Below are 25,181 nucleotides of genomic sequence, written 5' to 3'. Positions count from 1 at the left end.
AGTAACGAAAAAAAACAAAAAAAAGACACAGAAATCCATCAGAGATGTACTCTGCTTCCTGGTGCATTGGGAGCTTCAGAGGTGGTAACATGAGACATCTCAAAACTCTTTCAAAGGAAAACTTGTAATGTTTCCAGCCATACACTAGAATGCAAAACTAGTTTATGTAAATGTAGATCACACAATGTGCACAGCCATTTAGTAGAAGAGGCAAATCATCTGTTAGAGTGGCCCTGTTCTTGAATGTTCCCCAAAAGCTTTCTTTGCATTGTCTTAGATCTTCAAAAGATGGTGAACCTCGTTATTGATGGGTTTGATTTTTTTTTTTTTTTTTTAAATAACATTTATGTTTTTTGTAGAGTAGCCTATTAGGACTACTTTTCTCTTATCCTTCATTAGGCTCACTCTGATCCACAGCTGGATCAAATACAAATTCTCCTGTTCAGATGTCTCAATTATGCCAAACTGAACTTCATTTTAAAACATGAAATACAAAGACTTTAAACAGGTATTCGCCATTATCCTTTCTTCCTCTATCAGAGGCTCAACTTTCTTTTGATACTGTTTTGGCTGATGCAGTATGCCATTCATTATCTCCCCATATTGAAGGGCATATCTTAAGCAGGGCATCTTGGTGGCCTGCTGACAAACACTTACTATTTCTTATCGGGATGAGGGTCAGGAATAATTTGATTGCATGCTGTTTTCCACGCTTTGACGACAACTGGGCAATCTCAATCCACGAGCCTTAATGTACTGCAGACCTTATGGTGAGGGTCTGCACTTTGATTCTGGGAGCTACAGCTCTTGAAGGGAAATTTCACATTCCCGCCTTGCTGTAGGACCACTAGAATCCTACCTAAATACATACTGTTTCTAGGCATAACAATGATTCTACCATGAAACAGACTGCTGAAATCACAGGTAAGTTCTGATTCCTACTAGACAGAGGACCTAGTTATCTAAGGAATCAAGGCTCCTCCTGTTGAACTTCCATTTATACTTGAAATGCTTCTGCTACTCTATGCTACATTATATAATGTGCACAGGTGGCTTTGATGGGTACGATTTTACCTCATTAGATGATTACCCCAAAATTCTTCCACAAATTCTTATGCTGTTATGTTAAGAATACTTTCTTCCTCTCCCCTAGAGCTAGGGAATATTGATAATATACATTAGGGGTGTCCATATTATCCTACTTTTACTCTGCATGAAGTATTCTTTTTCCCCCACTGTTTCACATTTTCACTATCCTCTCCGTCTCGATCCGCAAAGGAATAGTTATTGGTCACTTGTTAATGGTTCCTCGAAAGGTTACTTTTTCAATTAAGTTTTCTATTTCAACGTCACAAGCTTTCTCCTATTGGTCGCAAGTCCTAGACTCTTAAGGGCTTGTCTTGGGTAAGTTTTAAAGCAGGTGTTGTATAAGCAGTTTATCACCATCAATTTGATATTTTTTTTTTTTATGTCTTTGAGGTCAACAGCCTTGGGTTCTCATTACCCTTTGTGGACAATATTTTCTAACACAATATCTTTAAGCTGCCCTTTATTAATTCTGACTATCCTCATCAGAAGTTAAACTGATGCCTAATGGCTGTTCTTTACCACTGGCCACACTTGAACATGGTGGATGGGATATTCCCCTCATTCTCTTTGATTGGGGATGTATGACACTGAGTGATTTTCCATGTGTTTTTTTCCTCTTAATCTTGATGTGGAGAACAGACTTTGCTATTGTTTGTAACTGCTCTAAAATTCTCATTATTTGAAGAACTATGGACCAATTTTTCCTCGGTTTGAAAGTCAGTAAAAGGTTTTCTGGCAATAACTTCAGAGAGCAACAAAGAGCAAGAACATCTTCTCTTCAACCTTAGGTTCTGGTTGAGTATCCTTAAACCTCAGACCCATATTTTCCATGTTCGGGTCACTCCTTTCCATTTCCAATTCCCTGTCAATGCCATCTTTGCAAAATATGGAAAAATAATCTAAAAATTGAAAATAAGTATTAGGTTTGATAAGTGACAGGCACAACAGTCTTCAGACACATGGTTTAGAGGACAGTTTTCGAACACAAACATTCAGTTGCAGTTCAGCAAAATCTGAAAAAGCTACTCGTGAAATACAAATGGCATTGAGAAGACAAAGGTAAAAGCTACCCAAATATGCAGTTCACCTAGCTGAAGCCTTCAAAAAAGAAAAAACAACTGTTCTACATTGATGTTGATTCATTGCCTTTGTTAATGATATCTTTTTTGCCTAAAGATGAATTATATAATGTGCGCAACTTCTTGGAAGAAAGGCTCCAGCCCACTATAAGAGCAGGCATAAATGTATAGTGATCACTTGTTTTTTTTTTTAATAGTAGATGCTTCCGAAATGAACAGATACAATGCTGTACACACAGGAATTGGATGCTTCTAAATGGAACTGTGCCAACAGCACGTGTATTGTTCTCAGTAGTACAGTGAAAGCAGCGTCTAGTGCATCCTCAAAACAAACATTGAGGCCTGCGACATTCATACACTTCAAGGCATGCAAAACATTTTTTAAATGTTGAGATGACAAAATAGCAGGAGTTAGTATGTTTTAAGCTTTGACCATGGTTGTCTAGTGTTATATTGTTTGCTGTTCAATAAGCTGGGTTCTAAAACTTGCCTTCAGCAGTCCTACTGCATCATTATTCACCAGGCCGCATGCTTCAAGTGTTTTAGCCAAACAGCAGGCCTCCTCAACCACATCGGACTCTAAGCATGAGGGCAACAAGAGTCCCTTCCAACATCCAAGAACATGGTGCTCCAGGGACTCTATCAGGAGCTGTTTCAAACAAGAAAAGACAACAAATGCTCACAAACTGACTCATCTAAGAATATTGTAAGGCAACATCAAGAGGATATTGAGAGATTTAGATAGCAAGCTAAAACCAGTCAAAGGAAAGAAGAGAAATCTGGTTGTATAACATCAAAAAACAAAATAGATGAACTTAACTCATAAAAGCTAGAATGCCACTATGCCCCTCATAAGACCCACTTACATATCTATAAATCTTTGCAAGAGTCAATTCAAGGATTTGCTTTTCGGTGCAAAGTCATGACTTTTGTCCTTGGAAAAAAGGTTAGTGGATTTTCAGAGAATTCACTTTTGCAACATATCTTCATAACTTCAGCCACCAGGTGGGAGATTAGCACCACACCCACACACACAATAAGACCAAAAGCAGAACCTTGACATTTTTAAATTGTCCAACATGTATATTTTGTGCAGCTGTATAACAGCACATCAGATTTATGGTTAAGATGAGATTTCCATAGAAACTAGATTTACTAAGTGCACTGTCTGACAAATGGGCATGAAGTTTGGTAAACGCGTGGCAGGTCGGCTCAGATTTTTTCTTCCAAGTTGTGCAGATCAGTAAACGGGATTTATTTAGTGACCTAAATGTAGCATTTCATGTATTTTGTTTTTTCCAAGTGGTAAACTGCCCTTTTGAAGTCTAATGTGTGTAACACCCTCTCTGCCCGTGTTTTAGGCGGTTTAAAAAAGGCTGTTCAGTGGATTGCTTGGTCAACAGTCAAGATCACACCCAGGAACGCCTTCTTTGTGTCTGGGTTCTGTGATGACTTTTCATGATTGATGAAGAAACCTACAGTATGTAGGGCCTGTCTGAGCTTATTGATATACTTTCTGCATTGGTTGCTTGTCTTCCCTTTCACTAGGCAGATATTCAAGCATAGGCAGAGGTGTATTCCTTTTCGTCTGAGGTGTCCTGGAAATCACAGCTAAACATTTATAGAACAGTAATACAGTGGATTTTGTCCCGAATAGTAGTACTTTGAAATGATAGTGCGTCTTGTTCTCCACAAACCTGAGGAATCGTGTCATTTGTTTACTGGTATGTGTAGGTGGGCGTACCTGAGAGCTATGGTTGCCATGTAATGTCCTTAGCTATCAAAGTGTTGACTGCTGTAGTTTTTTATTTTTTTATTTTTATGAACTTGTTTATTGACCTCAGGTCCTGTATTGGTCTGGTGCTGGTTTCAGAAAATAGTCTGAGAACACTCCTTTAAGCCTTTGGTTTGGGGGCCCTACCTCTATAGCTTGTTTAATAAGTCTTCCACTTACTGTTGTAGTCGTTCATCTACTTTTACCCTCTTCAGTGGTGTTGTTGGAGGTAACTGTCAACTAAGCGGTAGCCATCTCATATAATATCTATTATCCATTTGTCAGAAGTGATCTTTTCCTGTTCCATCAGGAATCCTCTGATTCTTCCTCCTACTGGTGAGTTGTGTAGGAGGGTTCTTTGTAAGCAGTAACTTGCTTTTTTGGTTCCCCCTTTTCAGAACTCACCATCTTCTTTGCCTGCAAAAAGGCTGATGGTGCTTAAGCGATACTGCCATCATTGGGGGAAGGGGCATCTTTTGCCACTCAATCTACGTACATGAAGGTGGGGAGTGGACAGGTTTGGGTGCAGTAACCTGCTCTGTTGCTGTGACAAGCCTCCTGAAAGATACCAAGAAGAATGCAATAGCAGACCATATCAAAGCCAGCGCAAACCACAGCAAAGAACACTTCGCGATCGTGAAGGAGGTCACCAATCTCACAGCCACTGAGCACATCATCACTCCCTCCCAGAAACTGTGCAACAACCTTGCCAACTCCTTCCACAACAAGATCTCGGCCACCTATGAAAACTTCAAATGCCAACCCTTTGCCACGGACCGTATAAATCAGCTCATGCGCACAAACCAACCCAAACACCTCACCCACTGTGAACTGCTCATCACACAAAAGCCTATCTTCAGCATGAACTCCGTGCACTTGGGAGCACCCACAGACCCTTGCCTCCACCACATCTTCAACCTCTGAAGCAAGACAATCAGACAAGCTCAAGGAAGGTCTGGAATAACTTCATCACCACTGCGTCCTTCCTGGAGGACTGGAAACACGCTGAAGTGAGGCCCCTCCTGAAAAAAACATCCACAACCCACTCAAATTTAAGAGCTACCAGCCCATTTCTTGGCTCCCATGTAAAGCAAAAGTCCTCGAGAAAGTGATCAACCAGCAACTCAACCAACACCTAGAAGACCACTTCCTCCTGGACCCCTCCCAATCCGGATTTCGAACTAAACACAGTACCAAGACAGCCCTGTTTGCAGCCACAGATGACAGAAGAGCCCTCCTGGACTGTAGGGAAACAGCACACCACATCCTCCTGGACCTATCCGCCACGCTTGATGCCGTTTCCCACCACATACTAATCAACAGACTCCTCCACATTGGGATTCAAGGAAACACCCTCACATAGATCACCACGTACCTCACTGGCAGAATCCAAAGGATTCATCTCCAACTCTTCTCCCAGGGATCATACCTCAGCCTGACCCTCTTCAACACCTATATATCCCCCAGCCACCGCCCGATCACACAGACTCCACATCTCCCACGCAGACAACAGCTCATCCTCTCACTGTCTGAAAATCCCTGCACCACAAAAGCTAACTTCCACAGGTGCATGATGAACATAGCGGACTGTATGAAGAACAACTATTCCAAACTAAACACCGAAAAAACAAAAGTCCTAATCTTTGGAAACAACATCTCTTCATGGACTGACACATGGTGGCCCAGAGAGCTCAGCTTGGCAAAATGGACACAACTGTGGGGTCACGGAGCCCCCAACAACCTAGCAGTGGCCTTATTGTCCTTGAACCTCTCCAATGCTGCATCCACCTAGTCTCCAAAAAACAGTAAGTGAGGCTGGACATTCCCTGGATTATCAGCGTTCTTCATCAAGTTGTGATGTCAGAGCACCAAAGAATCAATATCTCTGCCCTGTGAGTCCATTGTATCCAACCCACATCAGATTGTGAACTTTGCTGCACTTGCCCACCAGTAATAGCTTAGGAGAGTATGATCCGGGCCTCATCTGGAACCATCAACACTTGCACAATCCTATCCTACAGAGTATGGGAATATCATCGCAATAAGCATGAGGTGTTCACAGACAGCAGTGCCAGACTACTTTTACTGAAGGTATTCAACCTCTTGGATTCTCTATCTGGTGATGTTGTAGGTAATGCACCAGGAATGATCGGGAAAGTTGAGGCCTGGACTACCAGGCTCTCATGGGTGGAGTGCTGGGATAGGAAGACAGGGTCCCCAGGAGAGGGATGATGGTGAGAAATTGTCATGTGCACAGGAGTGCCTGTGCAGGGCTTGGCCGAGGCCTGGGGCAGGACATTAGTGAGCGCATAACTGAAAGGTAGTAAGGGTTCTGATGGAGATAGCCCCGGTGGAAGAACTTCTGCCAAGACATTGCTCTTGACTTGAACCTTGGTCAGTTGTAGTTCCAGAACCTGAGCCATCCTCCAGATCACTGTTGTGAAAGAGGTCCCGTTCTTGCGTAGCCAGTGGGGAAGGAGAAAGGAGGTCGGTAACTGATGAGGTATCTGGACCACTGGCATCAGCAAGGGCTTCATGCCAGTTGTCATCTGCCACAGACTCTAAGGGGTCAGTGTAGGTATACAGATCCTCAGACACCCTCCATTTGTTTTCTTCAGTGGACCCTTCAGGTAAAGAGGGATCCATCTATAATTCAGGCCATATGGGCCTGGTCAATGCCAATCTGACTCAATAACGGTTTTGGGACTCACTATGGGACAGAACCCCTTCAATGGTCCCCGCAGAAGGATGTAAAGCTGTGGCTGATCGAGAGCCACCAATGGATCCTAAAGGATCGACTGGAAATGAGTAGACCTGCCAGCGGAGCCCATTCAAAGGTCCTTTTGAACCCATGAGACCTGAAGGTACTCCAGAGGGGATAGACTGCACAAAATTGAGGCTCACTGTCTCAAACTCTTGGAGTTGGTTCGGGTCACACCAGCTCACAGAAATTTGGGGAAGCGTGGAGCGCACTCAGTTTCAGACACCAGCTGCCCAGGAACCACCTGAGAGCGGGGTTGGGATTAGTGGCGTCATTCCCACACATCGGCAAGAATGGGAACAACAGATGTCGAAGGGGACTTTGACTTCTTATGGGTCTTATCTGACGTAGTCCTGGAGTGAGATGAGGACTGACACGAGAAATGTGATTTATCCACAAACACAGGATGTTGAGCTGAGGCAGGGATTGGTTTCTGGCTCCTATTTTCCAAAGTCAGCAACTGCAGCAGTTAGGCTACATCTCCCCTGTTAAAGCTTTTTTTCGGAGGATGGCTCTTTCTATGATGGTGATGGAGGGTAGCTATCCTCCGAAACCTTCTTCCACTCTCCATTCTCTTTCAAATCCAAAATATATTTTGTAGACCTATCTACACTGGACATTTTTGTATTTTAATACAGTGACCCTTTTTTCTAGCATGTTAAAAGCCCTCAACAACATAAATAAAGATGTGTGTTTAGAATTAGAATGTGAAGTACTTTGCTCCAATAACCTATTGTTCTGAAGCTCAGAAGAAATGTTTTCAGCATCTTAAGAATTTGTTTTGGCAGTTAAGGGTAGTGTAGGTCTACTGGAGTAATCGCTGAGACTTAAATGGAGTCCATGCTTCAGGCAACTGCTCATGTAAACCAAAGTTAGACTACTATGTGCATTACTCTTTGTGATTTGTAATGACACTGAGTTAAATGCTTTTTGACATGGCCACACCCATTTTTTGAAATTCTTTGAGGTTTTTTGGCTGGTGGTGCACTGAGTAACTGCTAACCAGGCTCGGTGCTCCTTTCATAAAAAGAGGTAACATTTTCTAACTGTGTACAATTAGCACACACTTTACCACCAATGAACGTCCCTGGGGCATGGGTACTAAAAAGGGTCCCTAACGGTTGCAGCATGTATTATGGCACTCTAAGGGACCTCCCCCCTACAAACTGCATGCAGACTGCCATTGCAGGCTGTGTGACATGGTGCCAACCAGGTCTGAAAACACAACATGGCACACTCATTGTGTACCATGCCAAAGTCACTGAATATAATATATGTAAGTCACCTGTAGAGCAGGCCTTAGAGCCTTAAGGCAGGGTGCATTATATTTTGTGTTAGGACATATCTGCAAGAGCAGATACGCCGCTGTGATGTCTAGTTCCATTACTAGATATTGCAAGTTACCAGGCAGACATCTTAAGGACATGTACTGGGCCCCCGGTCATCACGAGTACCCAGCTACATGATCGCTGCACAGAAAATAATGGTTTGGTATCAAACACCTAATCTTAATAAAAATACTTATGCCAGTATTGGATGCATTATGACATGCACCAAGAGGGCACTTTAGTGGCACCCACTGAAACTTACTAGTCTTCAAGTGTGCTGGCTGACTGAGTTTGACCAGCTTACCACCACAGACAAGTTTCTGACCCTCATTCTGAGGTTAGAAACAATGCCTGCTCTGGAGAAAGGTGTCATCACCTCCTACAGCAGGATGGCTGATAAATCAGCATATCTGGGCTGGAGGCATCAAAGCCTCTGCTGCCCTTCGATAGCTGACCCTGGATTTCCCCAGACCTTAGCAATGCCACCCCCCTGCCCTGAGGCCCATTTGGCACCAGGACAGGTGGGAAATTAGCTATGCAGTAGCTGTGTTGCATCTCCAGGTTAGTCACACCAATAAGGTGCCTGATGTGCTTCACCAAGGAAGGGCTCCACCATCTTGTTTTTGGAGGGATTAGGAACTGGGACAGGGTTATACAAACTCCCCACAGGAAGTGGTCATACAGGGGGCGAAGTTAACACCCCTAAATTCAATATTTAGGTGGCCCCATGACACCAGAAGCTCAGATTTGTCAGACAACAGAAAAGATAAAGAGCAGCTGACCAGCGGAAGAACTGGAGGCTAGCTGTGGACTTCATGCCAAATCTTGCCTACCTGCCCTGACAATTGCAAAGACCTGGCTCATCCTGAAGCTGTGCATCCTCCAAAAGCCTCACAGGCCTGACTGTACTTTGCCAAACAGCCAGCATCACTTTTGGAGTCGAGGAGCCCACTTTCCTGCACCAGCAGGCACCAACCACAACTGGCTGGTCCCTCAGTTTTGCTGAGCATCATGTCCACTGAGGGAGTAACTCGACAAGAAGAGATCCAGAATATCCAGGAAGCAACCCTGTCGACCCTTCCAATCTTCAAGATGCTGAGCCTGCCCGGAGCCTCCGTGCACCAGTACCCGGGATACCACCACCAAATGAAAGCACCAAGGCTTGCTTGTTTTCAGTCTGAACATTGCCAAAACTGATCTGCACAATGTGGGATTTGGAGAGGGGCCAGCTACACGCCAGAAGACATCTAGCTGTGTTTCTTTCCCCTCTTCTGCAGGTACCTCAAGAACAGTGAGAGCCCTCTATCTCCAAGTGGCCCACCAGTCTTCACCTCCACACCCGACCTCCACAGCCCATGTACACGACTTCTACCGGTATCCTTTTGGCCCAGGGGCCCCCATGAGGTGAGCCCCCGTTAGGTTCCTCTGGACTTATCCCCCTTGCAAACGCTGCTTGACAGGTCCCTTTAAACTTTGACATCTCAGCTGCGTAGAGCTCAAGGCTACTAACGTGACCAGCACATCTGAACCTGGACTCCCTAGGACTGTGGGCCCCGAACTGCTGGTGGTTTCCTGGATCCAAGCACCTTAATCCCCAAAGGAGATCTTCCACAATCGTTTGGAAGTATACCTATGCAGTGAATGTTTCTCCCATAGGATAGCATTACTGTGTTTCAAATCTCACAACTCTGATTTTCGACTGTTTACCTTTAAAAATCTAAAAACGTCTAAAGTACTTACCTGATACTGAAGATCTGGAGTCTAAAAGATATATATCTAACATACTGTATTATTTTTTTTGAACTGTCTCAAGTTTCTTGAGCATGTCTTGTTATCAACTGTGTTCAACAGATGCTTGACACTACCATCTGATAAGCCGAAACTGCTTGCCCCTACTACCACAAAAGAGAGCAACTGGGATTAATTTAAACCATGTAAACCAATAAGGGACGAAGGGATGACTGAACAATCTGCATGATGTACCCCTACATTTGTACATCCCCTATATGCACCTAAGCCATCCAGCCCAGGTCCATTGAAACCAACAGTCTCTGTGGTCCTGAGAAGCTCAAGAGTCGAGCCCCTCCTCCTTTAGTTCTTCTGGACTGGTCCCCCCAATCACCACCTGCAGCCTTTCCTACAGGTACTTTCCCATTGACTTCCAAGTGTAGCGTTCAAAGCTACCACCACTGGAAGCCCCCGCGCAACCAGACACCAGGCAGGTAAACACAAACTTTCTGGTGCTTTCTTGGACCTTGGCCCCTACTTACCTTAAGTTCAAAAGATTAGCCCTATGCGTTGTTTGCATGCAACCCTATGCAGTGTACGTTTTCCCCACAGGATAACATTACTGCATCAAGGCTCATGCCTCAAATCTGACAGCTCTATTTACAGTACCTTTAAAAATCGCTAACTCAAAGAAACCTTACCTGATCTTGAAGATCTTGGTGTCCAAATTGTAGGAAAGTGCCATCATTTTGGCATAGTTGCACCCACGTTTTGCCTGTCAGTGTGCTTGGACTGTGGTATCTCCAAGTAGTTTGCCCAAGCACCCTTTCACTGCCAAACCTTACCTTGAACTTAGACATTATAAGTCACCCCTCTGGTAGGCCCTTCAGTCCAAGGACATGGTGCATGTCTCTATGCTTGAGGGTACCCCTGCATGAGCAAGGTACCCTTACAGACCTCAGGCCAATTCCTGGACTCTAAGTGCGGGGAAGCCATCTTAAGGTATGTAGTAGACACTGGTCAACATGAGTGGTCCAACTGCATAATGGCTACCCCGCAAACTAGGCATGTTTGGTATCAAACATGTTGGAATCATGCAACTACACCGATTCCAGTGTTAGTTTCATACCACCGTGTACTCTGGGGGGTTCCCTTATGCCTTTGCATCCTTACAGGGTCCAGCTGCCAGCCTGCCCTGCTGCAGTCCCCAAACACTATTGTGTCCTACTGCTGATGAGCCAGGCTCAGAGGGGAGGAGCAGAACAAAGGATTTCCTGCAAGGGTGAGGGGAGACCACCTCTCTCTGTGTATTAGTTGTCTAATGGCTGGGGTGGGGCGGGGCAGCCTCTGAGCACCACCAGACTGCTTTGAAGGGCACATTTGGTGCCCTACTTGCATAACCCGGTTTGAGTAAGTTTAGGAATACCCAGTGACTTCTTCTGCCCCTGGCCTCTGGAACGGCTGTTGGTCTTCACCTGGAACCGAACAGGTCTGCTTCTGGTAGGAAGGCTCCCACTGCAACATTGTTTCTCCGGATCTGCAAGTATTCGGCAACATCCAAGGCTGTTCATCCTCCAGAATCACAAGGGCTCAGTTTGCACCAGGAAGCAAGAAGGAATCTCCCTTGAAGTGAAGGAGTCACTCCTCCGCTTCCACAGGCACCTCAGGGCATCGACTCCCTCTCCTGGGTACAGTCTGCTGGACCTTGCTGGTTACCAACAATTCGGCAAACTCCTATTCTGCTTCTATTTGCACTTGCCAGTGCTTGTTGGTGACCTGGCTGGTCATAGACCCTCCTGCAATCTAACTGTTAAGGGACAGCTTGTAGGCAACATCTGGAAAATCCGACTCCGCAGCTGGACCTCTTCTTCCACTGACTTGCGGAAACTTAATCTTCCGGAGGGTGGGCATTGCCACCCGTACCACCTGGGCACTTCCTTGGGTGCTGGACTCTGTCCCCTCCCTTTGCAGGTCTTCCACGTCCAGAATCTGTCTCTGGGTTCCATTTGTCTCGTCAACGAGTCGTGACATCAGCTGGACAAATCAAGGCATCTACAGTCTTCTCGGAGAGTCCCTTCTCCCCTCTGCATCTGGGTCCCTGGTGTAGTTACTCCCGACTTCTTGTATCCTGGGGTAGGGGCACTCTCTATCCATCCTGTTGCCTGCTGGTTTCCTCGGGGTAAGATGGGAAGGGTCCTGAATTCCACAAACTCCAACCACTGCTTTCTGGGTTAGCCTTTGGGACAACTGGGTGGGTAAATCACTTACTCCTGGTTGCTGGGGTCACCTACTGTACTTACCTCAGGTATTTTTAACTGTCCCCCAGCTCCTAGCTAACTACCACACTTACCTTGGTTGGAGTTCCACTTTCACATTCTACTTTCTTAGTATATGGCTTGGCCCTCCCCTAGGGCCCTGTATATGTGTTTGCTATTGTTAGTGGTTATTTTATTTGTATAGTTGTATGGAATATGCCCAAAGGAGATATACCAATGTCAATTTGGTAGTAGTTCTGTAATAAAGCATCCTTTATTTTTGCATCACTTGTGTGGTTCTTTCTTGTGACTAACTTACTGTCTGACTACTGTGGTATTGCAACTGCTTTCCATTCCTCCTGGATAAGCTTTAGCTGCTCGCCTCAGCTACCCCTATAGAGCTTCTGCTATCTGGACACTTACTCATTCTACTAAGGGTTGCCTGGATTCAGTATAGGGTGCCACACTATAGGTGTTCACCTTAAACTGAGACAGCCTCCTACACAAATTAATATAAAAATCTTTGTTTTTCTATACTGTTCAAGTTTCTTCTTTAGTCGGTCTCATTTATTGACTGTGTTCAACAAATACTTACCACCCTCTGATAAGTCTGAACTGCTTGCCTACACTACCACAAAGAGCATTTGGGATTATTAATTTAAGCCTGTAAACCAATAAAGTTCAACATTTGGTGCGACTACCCTCAAACAATCTCCAACAAAATACATTAAACATCTACCAGTGTAAAACAGCTAGGATGGTGAAAATTTAATGGGTGATTGTGGTTTCAGGTGTGTGTGTGTATTACCAATTCTTTCTGTGGGTAATGCTCAAGAGCAAAAAAATGTTCACCAACAGTTTCCAAACTCAGCCACTAGAGAGCAGACTATGCCCTCATGCGAGTCAAGAAAACTCACAATGCAAAAACATTCCCTCGGTTACATAAGTTTCTTAGCTAGTGATGAGAAAATAGAAAGAAGCATATGCTTAACTGAACTGGATCCAGAAGATATGCTAGAAGTACCCCTGCGCACCAGAAAGTGGCGTTGATTGGCTCCACATCAGTCTGCGCTAGATGTTGTGGTTCCTATATAGGTGCCACCCAGGCCTGCCGACATCTATTTCTTTTCCCCAACTGTCCACACCAGAAATGCGGAGCCATGAAGAACAATGACCACTGGTGTGTCAAAACTTGGGCCCTGAAGGGGTTGTACGTGTTCCTAGAAATCTGTTCACAGAACGGGGAATATCTTAATGCAGGGTATGAGGCATCTGGAGATGGTCCACTTCTGCATGGCCCAACCTTTCTTCACACCCACATACTGCATGAATAGTCGGTCGTCCACTCAGAACTCTTCAGAACGATCCAGGTAGAATTCCAATGCTCTTTTTGGGTCCAGGCAGTGGAATCTCCCCTATTTCTTAGAAGGATGTGGAGTGTGGAAAAAGTAGGCAAGTGATGGATTGGACTACATTAAAGGACGTGACCATTTTAGGTAGAAAAGAGGCCCTACTGTGCAGCACCACTGTGAGGATAAATAGAGCGGTAGGGGGCTTATATGATCAGGCCTGCAGCTAGCTCACTCTGTAGGCACATGTAATTGCCACAATATGAGATGCCTAAGGGGACAGTTATGAAGATGCTTGAAAGGAGCCCACGTCAAAAAATTCAGAACCAAATCAGGATCCTACCAGGACATAAGGCAGTGGCTCCCAATCTGTGGGCAGCGGCTCCCTGGTGCGCCCTCAAACCTAGCCAGGGGCGCCGCACACAGTTTGGGAACCACTGAGCTATTTCCAGTTCGGACAAAATAAAACTATACCAGTGGTTCCCAAACTGTGTGTGGCGCCCCTGGCTAGTTTTGATGGCGCACCAGGGAGCCGCGGCGCAGATTGGGAACCACTGGCATAAGGAATGGGATGATAGGAAGATATGAGTGAGACCTTTGAGGAACCTATGTACAATAGTAGACCTGAACAAGGAGGGTTGATCAGGCAACCAAAAGAAAGCAGAAATAGCAGATAAATAGCCCTTGACTGCTCAAAACAGATCCCTGCTGGGTAAGAGAAAGAATAAACAGTAGAACCTCACAAAGGGGGGCAGAAAGAGGATCATCAGACTTGTCTGTGCACGTGCCACAAATTTCATCCAATGATAGGTGTATACCGTTTTGGAGGAGGGACGCCCACCAGCCAAGCTGACATTACAGATCTTCCCCAAGGGTCAGTCTGATTGGAGGATCGATGGACATGCTCAGCAGCGCTGGATACTAGACTCTCCGTATTCATTTCAGAGCCATAAGGATCACTTTCCGATCTGGAGACCTCTGCACAGGAATGGTATGGGCAGAAAGGTGTACAGGAAGCTTGAATCCCACTAGAGCTGAAAAGTGTCTCAGAGTGAGAGCCGCTTTGGAAACTCCAGCATACAAAACTGTTGACAATATATCTAACCAAGATTGCCCTTGTAGGAAAGCACTATCTTTCTAGCATAGTTACCACCACTTTTTGCCTGATGTCAGTATGTTTAGACTGTAGTTCAATGAGATCCTGCTAACCAGTGGCTGTGCTCTCTCCTCTAAATTTGGTTGCTTGGTAACTTTCTTGCCCCCCCCCCCCCCTCCCAGTTGGAATACTCATGTAAGTCCGTAGTAAATGGTACTTAGATACCCAGGGAATTGGTACACCAGGGGGTCTCTCATGAGCTGCAGAATGTATTGTGCCACCCATAGGAGTCCATGCAAATTGTATTTTCAGGCCTGCCAATGTAGCCTGCGTGAAATGGTGCATGCACCCTTTCACACCAGAAGTAAGGCTTGCCTTACATTGCGATGGCTGCACTTAAGCACTGTAAGTCAACCCTCTGGTAGACCACTCAGCCCAAGGGCAGGGTGCATGTCCTTAAGTGTGAGGGTACTCCTGCATGAGCAGTGTACCTCTACAAACTACAGACTCCATTCTCTGGGCTTTGTAAATGTGAGGAAGGCCATTTTAAGACATGTAGTGGACACTTATCAGAACAAGTAGTCCAGCTACATAATGGGTTCACCAAACCTAGGCATGTTTGGTATCAAAACATGTCGAAATCATGCAACACCAGTTCCAATGTTAGTTGCATACCACCATGTACTTTGGGGGTTCCTTAGAGAATCCCCCAGATCTGTCTATACAGACTTCCAGGGACTGCCTGGCAGCCCAGGCTGCTGCACACCCTGACACTGTCCTGCCCTCCTACTGCTCATCCAGGTCGAACAGGGGAAAGGCAGAACAAAGGGTTTCCTGTGGTAGGGAGATGGGACCTTCTCTTTTTAAGAACTAGGTGTCCTTGGGCTAAAGTGGGGGTGGCCTCTGCATGCCACCAGACTTTGAACATTTGGTGCCATCCTTGCATAAACCAATTTGCACCAGTGCAAGGACCCTTGGACAACACTCTGGCATGAAAACACACAAAGGACAGGAGAGTGTCAACCCCCCTGTTCAGAACCTCACATAGGGAGGTGCAGAGAGCTCTGTCAAGTGGCTGGTTGCTTCTGCCATCATGGAAACAAGGAGGACAGAGGCCCCTGGGAGCATCTGACTGATTAGGCCAGGAAGACTACATCCCTGGCCCCCTCTGATAGGTGGGTCACTACAGAGTGACCAACCCCCTTTTAGGGTTACTTAAGGGCTCCCCCGGGGGTGGGTCCTCAAATTGGTCAAGTAAGTCTCTACAAGGAACTCTGCAATACATCTTTTGCTTGTGGCCTTTGGAACCGCTGGTGGACTGCTTTGGAACCGAAACAAGCCTGCTTCTAGTGGGAAGGCTCCCATTTCAACATTGTTTTTCCGTATACTGCAATAATTCTACAACATCCAAGGCTGTGCATCCTCCAGGGTCACAAGGACACTGTTTGCACAACATGAAGGCTCTGCTCACAGGTGGTGGTTCTGTGATCCTCTTCGGGTCCTCCTGTCTTCTGATCCACTTGGGAGACTGTGGGCCCCTCCTGCAGCCACTGGAACAGCACCTCTGTGAACTAAGACTGTTGCTCTTCCAAGGCTTGTTGGCCCTTCATCCAAGAGATCTTTGAGCACAGAGGAGCCCCCAGCCTCCAGTACTCCGCAATCCGAAGATCAGCCTCCTTTCTCCAACTCATGAGACATAAGACTTCTGTTTTGTTGTGCTGCAGAGGCCTCCTAGCGTCTCTGTCTATCGTCTATGGGCCACTTGTGGGTGCTTTAATGACTTCTGCAGGCCTCTCTGTGTGCTGAGGGCCAACCCTGACTCCCCCTAAAGGGTACAGTCTCCTGGACCTTGCTGGTCCCCAAAAACTTGCAAATCCATTTTCATCTCTTCCTTGCATTTGAAAGTGCTTGTTGGTGGCCTCGCTGGTCTCTGACCCTTGGGCAATCTGGCAACAGACATGGGACTGATCTTAGGCGACTCTTGGATCTTCTGCAGGTCCTGGACCCTGCAGCTGGACTCCTTCCTTCATCAGCCTGCAGGAACTTTACCTCTAGGAGGGTGGGCATGGCCACCTACACCAGCTGGGCACCGTCAAGGGTACTGGACTGTCTCCTTCCTTTTCAGGTCTTCTACGTACAGAATCAGTCCTTGGGTTCCACTGGCCTGGTCCATGGGTCGCAACAGCAGTGGGACAACTAAGGTCTCCATTGACTACAGCAAGGGTTTCAGACATCCTTTCACCCCTATGCATCCAGGTCCCCTGGTGTAGTTACTCCTGTCTTCTGAGTATCCTTGGGTGGGGACACTCTCCACCCTTCCTCCTGTCTTTGGCTTTCCTCAGGGTCCACTAAGAAAGGTCGTGAAACTCACAAATTCCAACCGTGACTTCCCTGTGTTAGTCTATAGGACAACCAGGTAGTTAACCACTCCGCATCCAGTCACTGGGGACACTTGCTGAACTTACCTCTGGCGTTTTCGTTCTTCCCCATCCCCTAGAGAACTACTACACTTACTTTGGTTGGGTTCACCATTTCGCATTCCACTTAGTATATGGTTTTGTCCCCCCTCCCATAGAGTCCTGTACATTATATGCTATTTCTGCTTATTATCTGGTGTATATATTATTGTGTATAGATATCTCCAAAAGGAGATATACCAATGCTAGTCTAGTAGTGCTATAATCAATAATCCACTATTTTTGCAGCACTTGGGTGGCTCTTTCTTGTGTGGGAGTTACGGTCTGATTACTGTGGTATTGCAAGTGCTTTACATTCCTTCTAAGTTTCAGCTGCTCGCCTCAGCTACCCCTAGAGAGCTTTTGCTATTTCAGCACCTAAACACTAACAAAGGGTTGGCTGGACGCCGTATAGGGTGCCACACCATAGGTGTACACCCTAAACTGAGTCAGTCTCCTTCACTCCCCACTGCTGAAAGACCTTGCCCCACCTCCAGGCGGAGACACCATTCGAGATCTGCCAGGCATGCTTGGCTGAGTTTGTCTGCTCTGGTGTTTAGAGAGCCCGGCAGGTGATGAACCAACAGGGATATGCCCTGCTGTTCCAGCCATGTTCAGGGGCGAAGAGCCTTTTGACAAAGGGTCCACGACCCCACCCTGCTCTGCTTGTTGCAGTACCACATTGCAGTGGTGTTGTCCATGAAAATCTGCACTCTTTCCCTTGATAAAGGGTAGAAAGGTTTTCAATACCAATTGGATCACACAGAGCTCCAGCATGGTGATGTGGAGTCAGATCAGATAGCCGCCCAATCCCAGGCGTGACAAATCTGTCTACTGTCAGATCTGGTCGTGTAAGGGACTGGGATCTCCCACTGGCCCAATCACAGTTTGTTAACCACCACTGCAGGTCTTTCGCAGTTTCCTCCGAGATCTGGACCATTTTAAAGAGATTCCCCTGATGCTGTGTCCACTGGAACTTCAGGTCCAACTGCAGAGGCCACATATGCCAGCTAGTATGTGTCAACAGCAGGATGCAGGTGGCTATGAGGCCCAGCAGCCTCACAGTCAGACTCACAGAAATACAGGATAGAGGCTAAAACATGGGTATCCTAACCTGAATATCCAGGACTCAGTGCTCAGAGGATAAGCCAGAAACTGCACTGTCAAGATCAGTTCTGATGAAAGGGAGCATATGAGAGGGCGCCAGGTGTGACTTTGGCACGTTTATGGTAACCCTCCAGTTCACTTTAGTCTGGAGGTAGGAGACAACAACCTGGGGCAAGCGCCCCTTCAACAGCCAATCGTCGAGATAGTGCGAGACTGACTGGACTGCTAGCCAAGTGAGCCACAATGTCGGTGGGTCCCACGCCCTCAGCCACACAGAGGCTGGACATCATATGTGGCACGGTGGCTGGAATTGAACTGATGCGATTCTTTAAGCCCCTACAGCAGTCATTGAAAGGTCGAAAGGCATATATTTGGGAAGTGGGGAGGCGTGGCCCAAGGACCTGGCCGTAGCCCAAGAATCATTTAAGCAATTGAGTCCCATATCTGCCTAGTCTCCAAAGAGATGGGTGCCATGGAAGGGCATATCCATAAGGGAAGCTTGGACATCCTCCCGAAAAACCAGACGTTCTCAGCCAAGTTTGGCACCTTAGGGCCAATGTGGTGGAAACCTATCTGCCAGTGAGTCAGCTTGTCCAGTCCGCAAAGGATAGTGAACTTTGCTCTGTCTCTCCCGTTGGCAGCAACCGGAGTACAGCCTAGGCCTCCTTGTGGCAGCACCAACACAACTGTATCCCACAAAGTGTGGAGAATGGGAATAACGGCCCTAAAGGCATGCAGTGTTCTCAGACTGCAATGGTAGGTTGGCAGAAGAAAACATCTTCTCAAATGAATCCCACCTTTATGATTCTCTTTCTGGGGAGCGATAGGGAACACATCAAGGGAAGCAGAGTCTCGGACAGCCAAGCTCTCAGGGGTAGGGTATTGAGTAAGGAACCTTGGGTCTCCAAGTGCAGAGTGATGGCGGAAGGCAACCATCCTATTCACAGGAGCCTGTGTTGGTTTTGGACCAGGTACCCAAAAGGACTCAGTGAGAGCATCACTAAATAGGAGCAGGGTTCCGGAGTGGATGCTCCCAGCTGCAGCTCCTCTGTCAAGAGATTAGTCTTGACTGCCACCGAGGGTAGCTGGATGTCCAGGACCACAGCCACCCTCATCACCACTGTATTAGAGGCTCCCTCCTCCATAGCCATGGTAAGGAGGAGGGGGGGGGGGGGGGGAGAAAGCATACCAGTATCTAGAAATGTATCCAGACCACTTACTTCACCCAAGCTACTTCCCTTCTATTTCCACTTCATAGGGCTGGATAATCTAAATGGTTCAATAACCCCTCAGTCTTCCATGAGGCCTAGCCATGCAGAATAAGGCTCAAGATCTGATCTAGGAGGGTAAGCTCCTGCCGACATCTGGCGACACCCATCCGGCTGCATGTCAGAGTCTAGGATGACAATGGAGATAGCGCCACCAGTGGGCACCGAGAGCGTCTGCATTCGGGCGATGCTGGAGAAGGTCGAGCTGGTATGACCATTGTTGGTCTGGATCCAGGGCTGAATCCCTGGGAGCACATCTGCGCTGAAGCTGGTGGTGTGGAACCCCAATGGGCCGCCCTTCTACTCTGCAGGGCCCAAAGGCATTCCGGCAGGGTCAGACTGCCTGAAAATGAGACATGGCCTCATATAAATCTTTCAACTGTCAGGAGGGTCTCTCCGACTCCCAGAAACTCCGGGAGGTGCGGAGCTGGCTCAAGCACTCCCTCGTCACATAGGCTGACTGACGACAAATCGAAGACTTCTTCAACTTCTTGCTCTTCTTTTTGTGCCTCGACCTACCAGATTGCCCTGAGGATTTGGAGTGGGATGACCCGAGACTCTGCAACCGGTCCCATGAACTTCCTCTTGACGAGGAACTTGACCTGAGTGGAGTTGCATGCCTGGCCGCCATCACCTCTAGGGACCGCTCCCTCAAAACATTCAGATGAATTCAGATGGTCAAGCTCCAGACACCACAAACAGACAAGGTGCAGATCTATCACCGACATCGCCCGATGATGGGATCTGCAGGGCTTATGTGACACATCGACACACCTGGAGGAAGAAACCTCAAAAAAGTTAGACAAAGTAATAAAAAAGAAAAAAAGGCCAGTCAAAAAATGACTGAGGGGTAACTCTCTTGGAACTGTTCTGGCTGATGGAGAAAGAAAACAAATGACGTCAGCACCCCTGGGTGGCTCCTATAAAGGAACTGCAACATTGCTGGTACAGACCATGCCTGACCTGCAATCGATCACCACCACCCACCCACCCAGGAGTACTGCTCACGAAACATCCTCCAGACCAGGTCTGACGCCTGGTGAAAATCCAAAGGTAAGGAATTTGCATCTAGAAATCAAAATTATTAAAGAAAATGTTTCCTCCCGTACGCTAGCTTTTGATTTCAATATATAAACTTTTTCTCTACTAGCACTGCCACCGATTTTAGAACAGTGAAGAACAAGTTATTTACCTTTGGGAAGTTTGGTTTCTGGTGGATAATCCTACCACAAATCCCTCAGCATTAGAATATCTCGAGGTGTCAGACTGCCTCCGGATGATTTTTCAGTATACTTCCTGAGCACCAAGTGACTTCACTACACCCCGGACGTCTCGACCAGTGCAGTAAATAGGAGCCACCCAGGAGCACTGATGCCAGTTTTTATCTGGACATCACCCATGCCCTTGTAACACAACATTAATCAATTGAGTTAGTCTGCAGATCTCTGAATTTGGCCTTTTTAGGTGGAAAGAGTCCATTCTACAAAACGAGAAGTAGTGAGGGTGGTGAGGAATCTGTTCGATAGCATAACTACCAGGAAGAGTGCTACCAAAAGGCAAATAACTTGTTCTTCTGATGGATATTTCTAACCAGATTCCTCACCTTCAGAATATATACCAAAGGAGTACCTTCCCAGGAACTGGCTCGGGAACAATACCAAACAAAATGTTTTGCAGGCATGAATGGCCAAAATGCCCTTCCGAGTGGACCTTGCTAGCAGTAGTTTTTTGTGAACATGTGCAAGGATGCCAACATTGCAGTGCAATATATTGAGGACAGACACTGAATGCTAACGAGGTGGAAGCATACTTGGCCCAGGTGATATAAGCCCTCAACCCATCAGACGTTGCTTCTTCGACATTATTTAGCAGATTTAATAGAGGACTGTACATTTGGACAAGTCTGCTTCTGTACCCCATTTCCCACTTCGCACTACAGAACCCAAAACAGCAGATTGTTCACCTATTCATCTTAATTATGATGGATATGAAAACTGAGTGCCCTTTGGGGTCAAAAAGGTGGCTTTGCTCCTCCACTCTCGAAGGGGGGGGGATAAGCAAAGAGCGTTGGAAGTGTGATGCTGCAGACACTAATTAATCATTTCTCACTGAATTGTCATTGAAAATAAATGTCATGTTTTTATGTTTGTCACTTGATCACTGTGTCGCCTGCACTATCATGTTGTACATACTGCACAGAGTTTCTTGAAAAAGAACATTAAGATCTACTGAGAGAAACGTGCCACATACATGTCCAATGACTATTCAATGAGCTATGAATGACTGATGCATGCAACATACCTCAGAAATAGTGTTGTATTTGAATATGTTCCTCCTGGTCCTTGTGGGCCAATAGGGTAGTCACTTATATTGAAGCAATATGAAAAGAGGTCACAACCTTCAGAAAACAAGGTGCTCTGGCCCTCAGCACTAGCTTGTCCCAAAAGGTGATGGTGTAAGGTGGCTGAACGTACCAAGCTTGGAACTCACTCACAAGGGAAGATGGTGTTATTACTGTGAGAAAACAGTCTTCATGGTTACCAGACTTAATAGACAGCTGTGTGCATGTCAAAGGGAGTACACATGAGAAAAGTAAGGAGCAAGTTAAGGTACGATTGTGACATCAAAAAAAATGCATGGGGAAAGGGCATGCACAAACCTTTGAGAAAAGTCATCACAACAAGTGATTTGAATAATGATGGTTGGTCTGTTAAATGTAAAATGGCTAGAAGGGTAAAGTAATCTTTAATAGTGCCCACTGCAAATATTGTCTGGGCTAAAGACAGACCTAACATTCAAGCATCCAAAAGTTTGGTTTGTAAGGGCTTTATAATAATAGTGATACACCAAGCTACAAGCTTGTCCCAGCATCCTGCATAAAAGGATTTCATAGAAGGGTGCCTCACCATCAGGATGACCTACTACATTGGAAGATAGATCGAGTAGTATCAAGCCCCTCTCAATCCCCATGCACGGAGGTATACATTATGAAGACCCAGGTTTGGGATCCTGCCTTGTTGCTGAAACTTGTTGATCCAGCAGCCTGATCGGAGGACAGATGATCAAACACGGAAGTTCTGGATACCAGACTCTTGTGGCCTAATCCAGAGCCACTAGGATGACTTGGGCCCAGTTTTTCTTGATCTTCAGAACCTAATTAGGAGAGGTAGCGGGAGGAAGGCATACATAAGTGCTGAGCTCCAATCTAAGCTAAATGAGTTTCCGAGAGAGAGCCTTCTTATGAACTCCATCACACAAAAACGTTCACACTGCTTTCTCAGTGGTGGTGAAGTGATCAAGCTATGCCTCTCCCAATTGGTGGAAGGCATCTTGCACCACCTCCAATGTAGTGCCAAAATGATCCGCTATGCACCACTGTCAGTCTATCCTATCTGGCATTTAAAGATATCACCAACTAGTGTACAATCAGGCAGATTCATTGACAATTCTGCCAAGTCCAGGGGTGCAGGGCCTCAAGGCACAAAGTTCAGGACCGCAATCCGGCCGTTTTTTTTTTGGTAGTACCACATGGCAGTGATGTTTAAGTATTTGAACCAACATGCCCTTCATGGACAGCAGGAGGGCTTTCAATACCAAGTAAATGGCGGACAACTCAAACCGACAGATGTGGAGTCAGGCATCTGCCGAATACAGATTTTTTTTTTTTATCTCCACCTGATGGCCTTCCCCCCACACAGAAATGATTCATCTGTGTAGGCAGCTGGACCAGTGTGTGGTGGTACTCCTTATACTGGGTCCAGGCAACCCTTATTAGACAGTGTTAAAGCATCCAGGTAGCCAGGGCTCTCTAGTGGTAGCTGTGGTGAACAGCCAAGACTTATCTAGAAGTGTGAGGCACTTGCAATACCACAGTAGTCACAAAGTAACTTACCACACATGAAAGGAACCACACAGTGTTGCAAAAATAAAGGTACTTTATTATTGGACACTAAATTAGATTTCTATAGGCAACCCCTCCCCCCCCTCCCCCCCCAGAGGTACATATGCACAAAATAAAAAGGTAAGTATTAGGAAACAGCATAAAATAGCAAGGGCCCTATAGTGGGGGTAAAACCATATCCTAAAAAAGAGCAATGCGAGAATGGTTTCCACACCAGAGGATATGGAATAGTTAGCGAAGTCCTGGGAGAGAGTGCAACTCTAAGAGGTAAGTATCTAGAAGACACACAGCGATCAGGAGAGCAGAGATAAGTTACCTTGCCGTTCCATAGGCTAACATTGGGACTCTTGAATGGAATATTGCAAACACAGGACCAGGCTGGTGGAACCCAACAGTGGATTCTGAATGAAGTGGACCTGCAAAAGAAGGGGACAGAGTCCAGTCCATGCAGGAGTGTCCAGGTGGGGCAGGAGGCAAAGCTTACCCTTCTGTGGGTGAAGATCCAGATTGACGGTGACAAATGAAGTCCAGCTGCTGAGTCCAGGACCTGCAGAGGAGTCCCTGAAGTCACCTAGGAGCTGCTCCTCGACAGTTGCAGGATTACAGACGGGTCAGTGGTCAGGAAGATCACCAACAAGCATAAGTAAATGCAACTGGATCTGATGGAGATTTGCGGAGACTCGACCCTTGGAAGGGAGTCTGGACTGACCCTCAGAAGACAGGAAAGCCAGTAGAAGCAGTGAAAGCCAGTAGAAGCAGTGAAAGCCGGCACAAGCAACCCAGTGACAGCAGGCACAGTGAGTGGCAGTGAGGCCCAGTTAGCACTCCTGAAGAGGAGTCCCACGTTGCTTGAGCAGCAGAGAGGACACTGTTCTTGCAGAGGTAGCATGCTGGGGCTACTTGGATCTTGAAGATCCCTCAGAGCAGGACTCAACAAGCCTTGGTTGGTACAACAGTCGTGCTGCAGAGGGAGTCCATCTCAGAGGCAAGGGCTTACCATCTCCCACATTGAGAATAAGGCAGAGGACCCAGGGGATCCCTCAGAACCACCACCTGTGTTGGAGAATCTTTACAGATCCGGAGGACAGAAGATCCGACCAGCTGGATGTTGTTACCTTCGCTGCCTGCAGATGCAGGGGAGTAACTCCCGCACTCAAAGGGAGATTTCTTCTTGTTCCTTTGGTGCAGCCGAAGTCTTGCCGACCCCAGAGGATGCACAGCAGTGGATGTGTTGCAGATTGCTGACAGGATTAGCAGAAACAATGTTGCAAGAAGTCTTCTCAGACATTGCAGTCTTATTCGGATACTATGTTGCCCAGCAGCGGTACTGTAGGCCAGGAACAGACGATGTCTTTGCAGAGAGGTCCTGGTGGAGTCTTCCACGACGAATATAACTAATCTGGGGACCAACCCACATGGGAGTCCCTAAATAGCCCAAAGGGGGCTTGGTCACTCTGCAAGGTGACCACATCTCAGAGGGGGACACTGAAGTCATCTGCTTAACCCGACCAGTCAGATGCTTTCAGGGGCCTCTGCCCATCTTGTTTTCAAGATGGCAGAATCAAGTGGCCACCTGGAGGACCTCTGGGCACCACCCCTGGGCGTGGTGATGGACAGGGAAGTGGTTGCTCCCCTTTCCTTTGTGCAGTTTTGCACCAGAGCAGGGACTGGGGTCCCTGGACTGGTGCAAACTGGATTATGCAAGGAGGGCACCAAATGTGTCTTTCAAAGCAAAGCGGTGGCAGAGGAAGACTACCCCGCCCCAGACTTGTAACACCCATTTCCAAAGGAGAGGAGGTTGCACCCCACTCTCACAGTAAATCCTTAGCTCTGCCTTCCCCTGCTTGAGCTGGTCAAGCAGCAGGAGGGCAGAATCCTGTCTGAAGGGCTGCAGCAGCGTGGGCTACTCGCAGACCCTGAAGGACTGGTAGGTGCAATACTGGGGGGTCCTCTAGGAAGCCACCAGAATGCATGGGATCATGCTACCAAT

The 25,181-nt window shown here is 46.7% G+C and overlaps 1 protein-coding gene across 2 annotated transcripts in view; it reads right to left on the bottom strand.

Moving 5' to 3' along the window:
• Positions 1–25,181, bottom strand: part of ESPL1 (extra spindle pole bodies like 1, separase) — a 434,914-nt gene that overhangs the window by 135,909 nt on the left and 273,824 nt on the right. For both annotated transcript variants that reach the window (XM_069230952.1, XM_069230951.1), the window contains exon 25: positions 2,659–2,817. In XM_069230952.1, coding sequence (XP_069087053.1) covers positions 2,659–2,817 — 159 coding nt within the window. The remainder of the gene's footprint in view (positions 1–2,658; positions 2,818–25,181) is intronic.

The sequence above is a fragment of the Pleurodeles waltl genome, chromosome 4_2, assembly GCF_031143425.1.
Source record: "Pleurodeles waltl isolate 20211129_DDA chromosome 4_2, aPleWal1.hap1.20221129, whole genome shotgun sequence".
Taxonomy (NCBI): domain Eukaryota; kingdom Metazoa; phylum Chordata; class Amphibia; order Caudata; family Salamandridae; genus Pleurodeles; species Pleurodeles waltl.
The sequence above is the reverse complement of the archived record's forward strand: the minus strand, read 5'-3'. Positions and strand labels throughout refer to the sequence as shown.